General features: G+C 34.7%; 1 protein-coding gene across 15 annotated transcripts in view; it reads right to left on the bottom strand.

Annotated features, from left to right (window-relative positions):
* The window catches only part of LOC139982976 (uncharacterized), a 31,011-nt gene extending 24,238 nt beyond the window's left edge, over nucleotides 1–6,773 (bottom strand). For 7 of the 15 annotated variants that reach the window (XM_071996258.1, XM_071996261.1, XM_071996265.1 and 4 more), the window contains exons 1-4: nucleotides 6,559–6,772; nucleotides 5,760–5,855; nucleotides 5,471–5,594; nucleotides 94–177 (exon numbers count right to left, since the gene is read on the bottom strand). In XM_071996258.1, coding sequence (XP_071852359.1) covers nucleotides 94–177; nucleotides 5,471–5,594; nucleotides 5,760–5,841 — 290 coding nt within the window. In that variant the 5' untranslated portion in view covers nucleotides 5,842–5,855; nucleotides 6,559–6,772. Of the gene's footprint in view, nucleotides 1–93; nucleotides 178–5,470; nucleotides 5,595–5,759; nucleotides 5,856–6,532 lie in introns of all 15 variants that reach the window. The other 8 variants (XM_071996260.1, XM_071996268.1, XM_071996267.1 and 5 more) reach the window with 7 other exon arrangements.
* Between the last annotated feature and the right edge of the window lie 417 nt (nucleotides 6,774–7,190).

Here is a 7,190-nt window from a genome sequence, read left to right as displayed (position 1 = left end):
TGGTCTGGAGAAATTTTCCTTTTCAAGTAAAAATTTAAATTAACTTAAACAATTTACCTTAACAATAATAATGGAATATATATGTATACTTACAAATGATGTAAGGAAATCATATCAGAACATAAAGATTCAGGGAGAGCCGTCAAGTTGTTTTGATCAAGTAACCTGGAAAAGAAGCTGAGATTCATTAATTATTACGTATACTGGATGAAAGTCACGACATATGTAAATATGTAATTATTAACACGTGTTGACCTACAATGATTACATTTTTGACATGCTTACATGATTTCACTCCCAAATGAGCTTGCAATTAACTCAGTTTAATGATTTGAATTACATTTCTACGATATAAATGTCCATGAAGGGGGAACAACAGTAGGTGATTTCACTGGCTCCGTATTCAGGCTTTGCACATTAGTTTGTTTCCTAAACATGAGACAGTATTTAATTATTCCTTTAAAACGACAACGCATCCTCATGATCAAACTAATTCTTTAGTTCGATAGTATTCAATTAGAGTACACTTCAAGTGATCATATTTGGCTAAAAATGCTCATTACATTACAACGATTTCATGAAAAAGACCCAAAAAAACCCATTTACAACGCTTGGATGTTCTCGAAACTAGAGAAATTGTTATTTGGAGAGACCACAAGCTATTTGCCGACAGATCCTTGAAAGGAATTTTCAACCAAATTATGAACTAAAATGATGGGTTTTTAACAAAGTAAGGACGATATATTTTTATGGTACGAATACCAATGATATATGACAATGAGTTATCGGTGCAAACTCCGCCCCCCCCCCCAAAAAAAAAAGGGTTACATGTATCCTGAAAATTATATTATACAAGAAATCTAACAAATCTCACAAAAAACTTAGACGTTTGTTAAAATATATGTTAGTTTACAATAAAATTAAGCTATGTATATGTATAATTATAATAAATATATATATATATATATATATATATATATATATATATATATATATATATATATATAAGTGTAGGCTGTATATATTGGGCAAAGGGACACAGCGTCCTACGCACCGTAGTCAGTAGTTAGTCAGTGAGTATATATTGTTGTATATTAACATAACATGTACGATAAATCTTAATTATCTATAAATACATACAATCATGTTAACTCAACTGTACCCTACGGAAATACGTTACTTAACAAGTTTTGGTAGGGAGAATTATACAAAATAAAAATTTACACATCATCACAGAAGTCACTACAAACCAGAAGGAATGTAATATTTCTCGGGAATATATTCTCCCTACCCTTGTCACGGTCAAAATAAGCTACTTGAATATATTATAAGTAATGGTATCGATAGCAGCACCAATATGCATTCAGTGCAATAGCTGTGTTTTAACCTGAGTGGGCAAATGTAAACTATACATCATGATATTTCTGTCTTTCATTTGCACCCGATACACACAGAGAACACAGATACTACTGTTAACTCTTGATTTTTTATACCAAAGTAAACAACTGAAATGTGCTATAAATCGGTAGCATGTGTTATTAGGATTACAGTAAGAAATGAGGATATGTGTAATTCTAGCAATCCCTGTTGTTTGGATTTGCTGGGATTACACATATCCTTAGTTCATACTGTAAGCCTAATAGCACATGCTACCAACTTATCATATCTGTCAGCACAATGAAGTATTTACAAAACTTACAGATTTACAATAGCTAGTGTAATCTCTGTGTGAAACGGTTGTTTATTGAAAATGCATGGACGTGGTATCTTCTGAATCTTTTGATTTATGGGACAGATTTTAAACGTGGGAAAAATCTCAATATTTAAGAGCACGAGAAATATTTTAGTGTATAGTACTACTGCATAGCCTTCATCTGTAAACTGTCTAGCCAGAAATAAAAATCATGAAATCGTCCCTTACCCAATTTTTCCCAAATATTATGATAATTGTATCTGTTTAATTTTTGTGTGAGAGCAACTAAAACCATGTTTATTGACATTGTCATAGGTCACGACTCCACAAATGATTCGTGTCGTTGCATGACAACACGACCTACTTGTATATGATTTGTATACAACCATATGGTAGACTATCGTTCAAACACCACGCTCTTTACACGGTGAAACGTTGCCCTATACATGGAGTTTGAAACTTTTTGGACAATGAGTACGAAGTTGTAAAAGTTCCTTAGCTAAATACAGCCAATGAAATCAATGAAATGTCCGCAACTTGTTGTCGAACATATGCAGATGGGTGCATTGCGCTAAACAAATGTTTGACTTTAGTTTTGATGCTTGGCAAGGAACAATGGCATTTTTTTTTTAAAACATGTTCGCAAATATATTTACATGTAAACGTCGGTCGTACGCTTAAGACGAGTTTTGTCCTGGCTAAATACTTTTCATGACAGACCTGCAGAATATTTAGGAAAAGAAAGCTGGCGTGACAGCTTGTGGTATGTGGGATAAGGGGTAGTTAATCATTGCTGAAAGACAGGAAAGAACTTTCAGTAATTCCGTTTTCTAACATTTCGTTACTTGACATTCACTTTGAGGGAATATGTTAATTAGGCTGCAGCACCCACAGGTGCATGTGAGTGGAGGGCGTGTTGCATTCCACCAATTTTAATGTTGCCCCCTCCGTTTCCCCAGTTGACTCTGGAGAAAATGGAACAAACCTTTCACAATCTAGCAGACCCCCTACAAGATGACCGGCTTCAATGACCCCAGTGCAGGCAACTCCCCGCCTTGTAAACGCACAGGCTTTTACCTAAATTACCATGAGAAATTTGAATTCCCTCCGTATGAAAACACACACTTGTCGTTATAAAAACTTAAGGACTAGCCCAAGTTTATATTCCTCTTTTTAAAATGCACATTTTGTGCTTCGAATGTCCCCTGACAAAGTTAGGGTAATCATGGGAATTGTTCTAATTTCCTGGGTGTCTATTAGAGTAGATAATTCATATTCAAATGATATCAATATGGAAGATTTGAAGAGTAAAATAAACATTTAACTGACTTGGCCCAAAAATATATCCAAATTCTTCAATCCGGCATGCGTCATACCAAGATTTCACATTTATTGTGTTTTGTTTTTTTGGTCTTTTAAGGTGTGGTAAATGGCAAAGTATTTTCCAAAACGGTAACATTGCTTGAATGATGTTAAAGTGTTCATGAATGGAGAGCTGCAGTCACGTCATTCATAGTGTAATACTTGTACAGATTGATGAATGAGCAAAGCTTGCATTGTCGTTGAAATATGATTACGTAAATATTGTTTTCACTCCTACACAAAACTGTTGCTGTTGTTACAGGTATACTTTATGTGAAAGCGTTCTCTCTACCCGTTCTACTTACTGAGGCTATCCGATTGCACGTACTTGATATTTTATGTAATGTGATATTTTATGTAATGTGTGTGCATTACATTTTATGCCAGTGATACATCTACGATTAACTTGAATAACAAATTGCAAAGAGACATGGAAAAACTTAGTGCCTGGTGTGACCGAAATAAAATGGCAATCAACACCACTAAAACGAAGGTATTATTGATGGGATCTGGTCAGAGACTGGCTTCATTACCTGACAATGAAATACTCTTTCTGTGACACTCGGGGGAAAAATTCTCAAGACTGTCAAATATGAAGAACTATTAGGTGTAACAATTGATGACAATTTATCCTGGCATATTCAGGTTGAGAACGTTTGTAAAACAGTCTCAAATCGCCTTGCCTTATTGAGACGCATACAACCATATATTGATTTGAGTACGAAACTTATCTTCTATAATGGGAATGTACGACCCATTCTAGATTATTGTAGTATAGTCTGGGGTACGTGTGGAGCAAATGATTTACAAAAGCTGTTACATATGCAAAGAGCAGCAGCGCGTATTATTACGAACTCGGGAAGATATGAAAGCTCGACAGAATTATTTAAAATGCTAAAGAAGCACCTTGTCGATACGCAAATACGTATACGACGATTGATCATGATGAACAAGACCATGAATGGCCTATCCCCAAATTATCTAACCCAGTTATTCAACTTTACACACGAAATTCATAATCACAATTTGAGATCCACGACCCAAAGTAACTTATACCTGAAAGATGGTAAAACGGAATATCACAAGCGTAGATTTTCCTTCATAGCTGCCAAAGAATGGAATAGTTTGCCAGCTGAATGCAAGCATGCCAAATCTTTACCTATTTTTAAACGTTTAGTCAATGAATTTTTCAAGTCTTAATCATCTCATTACGCTTTTATGTTCTATACCCATTTTTACAGTTTTGTGATTTACTGTTGTATATATGTATGTTTAATAGTCTTACTCTCTGTTCATTGTTTTATAATATTATTCTTTTTATATTGACTGTATTTTAGGGCCTCGGGGAAGATTAGCTTCGGCTAACCGAGTCACCCTTTTAAAGGTTAATAATAATAATAATCACTGGATTTCGTACACAAAATGTTTACATGATTGCTTTACATGATAACTTATTTTGCAGTGACTGAAAATTATGAGATTCTACCTTTTAAATTTGAAGAGTCCAATATACGGCAACTTGCAGAGACTAATTTACAATGTTTTATCCCATGTACCAATTCACCGCTTTTCGGATGACTAGAAAGTACTATAAACTACGAAGTCTATTGACCATGTTTTTGGACTTGGGGAACCCCAGTAAATCTTGAACGCACCCGCCAGAACTAGGCCCATCCCACGTGCACGTTGTATTACTTCATGATTCATACAAAACGAAACAAACAAAGAACTGAACATTTTTGTGCAAGTAGTGTCGTAGGTAGCCATATTATAGAATGACGGTAAATGTAGATAAAGTACTCACGTAGCTTAAAGCATTATCCTACTGCTGGTATTGCGCGTAAGTAGAACAGACGAAGGCAAATCGTCCGTTGATGTGTTTATAGTGAAATAGCAAATGCACCGCAAAATTCTTGCATGTGTGATCAGGCTATGGGAAGGGATTTTCGATGACGAATACGAAATTTTAAAACGAAGTTTTGACGTTTCATGTTTGATTCCTTTTTTGGCTAATACATTTCTTTAGGCTGAGTAGACTTGCTGGCCACGATACACAAAAATACACAACTTAATAATACTTTCGTATTGTACTCCGTCAACGGAGATGGTTGAGTATGATATTTCTAACTTTGAAAAAACTGTGGGTTCGTTAAGTTTCTTCGTTTTCCGAGTACTCGTATAGAACGAGTAAGATATTGCCCTAAAGGAAGGCATAACCGTCTGAATTGATAATGTTCCCATGTAACATTGCATTCATTTATACCGTAAGTTATCACGTCTTCCTGACAATATGTATGTTGGAATGTTCAGGTAAAAATCACGGAAACAGGGATCATACTGTCCATTCGCATTACTAACCATACAGACAACTATGCTACAATTGCAAATCATTCAGGAGTTTTAAGACAGACTCACAATCTATTTGTTTTCGGGGGGAAATTCGAAGGTGGAAGAGTTAATCCAAGTGATGAGCAGGAGACGATGAGAGCTTTTTCCTCAATAAAGAAGCAATAACAAATCCCTTGGTCTCCACATGCATCTAGAAAATGATAAATAGGTTGGATGAGATACTGTGCTTAATCATTAGAACAATTTGCACCACTGCAATTACTTTAAAGAAGAACGAGAAAGTAAACTACATATGTTAAAGGTGACTAAATATTTCGTTTGTAGTACTAAAAAGTATTTTGTGGACGTTGCTTACCTTGCCCGTTAGCTAACAAAGCTACACGTAAATAAAAAATGACACACAACCAAGTCAACGTAGTCACCCTGCTCGCAAGCATTTTCCTGTTCTTTTCTGCGAGAAAATCAGTAAAATTAAGACACACACATCTTCAAGAAAACGCAGGTGCTAAATTGTGAAGATGCTGTTTCTGCAACTTCGATACAGTTGAGATGCTGACATTAATAAGTTTTTAATGTATCAACAATTTTCCAATTTTAAAGTATAATGAGCATCATGCAAAAGTTTAGCAAAAGTTTGAACATTTTCGTCAGCAAATTGGCTAATTATGCAACAATAAGCCAGGCCTATAAACGTTCTTAATATTCCACATGCATTTCCTGACGACTAAAACACCAACTAGCAAAAGTAACTCGCTAATATTGTACGTACGTTAATCTATAATATTCTACACGTAATGTAGCCGTACAGAAGATGATGTGATTTGAAAGGTGTGCTGTGCATGCATATTTGTTGTAAGAACAACATTGTTAAATTATTATCATCGATTACAATCTGAAAAGTATTTCCATAGATATTGCATATTTTAATTAGTAAAACCTTGAAAACTGGCAAAGCTACAGAAAGATAATTGCACACAAATGCTTCGTTTCTACCTCTTTTCCTGAACTACGACATAAAAAAATACTATAATTCTGCCTACAGTCGGGATACTGAAATATATATCATATTAACTATACAGATTACGAACGAAAACATATTTGTTACATTTAAACTACTGTTAACCTCACAGACAAACAATACAGCGAAACCTCACAATACTATGCTTTTGATGCAAAACGATTGCGTGTCAGGAAGTCTTCTTCTTTTCTGTTATTAATATTTATACGAATATTAATCTTGCCAACAACTGAATAAGTCCGCCAACTTCACGCCTTTTTCTTCACGGGGCATATTCTTCAGACAGAGATACATAACAGTAAAATGGTTGAGTTATTTGTGATCTTCCTTTTTACATGCACTGTAACACAGCTCAAGAGATCACTCTGTTAGGTAAAGTGTGAAAGTGATACTAACCGTTAACAAGGTCTAATAAAAAGGATATTAAGTGTTTTTAGCAACTATTGTATGCAGCCAAGAGGGTTCTTAATCATATGCACTTAAATATTCAACTTTCTTTTTCGTTTCCATTTTGAAAAGTCTGTTAGGCGATTAATTTACAATGGAATAGCTGGTGAATAATTAACTTAAACTTATTTTAAAAGATAATAGCAATATTTTATATAGCCCGAGGGTTCAAAAGTCTCTTAGGCTGTTAATTTTATTTAATTTTTCGTGTTCAAGTCAGTTTCCCTGAAATAGTGCAATCATATATGTCACTTCAAATATCTTTGTTTCGTTTCGCTCATCGTTCAGTTATCTTCCCACGGTTGTTCACACTTAAGGTGA

This window comes from Apostichopus japonicus, chromosome 16 (assembly GCF_037975245.1).
Source record: "Apostichopus japonicus isolate 1M-3 chromosome 16, ASM3797524v1, whole genome shotgun sequence".
NCBI classification, from domain to species: Eukaryota; Metazoa; Echinodermata; class Holothuroidea; order Aspidochirotida; family Stichopodidae; genus Apostichopus; species Apostichopus japonicus.
Note: the sequence above shows the minus strand (reverse complement) of the source record. Positions and strands in the feature narration are given on the sequence as shown.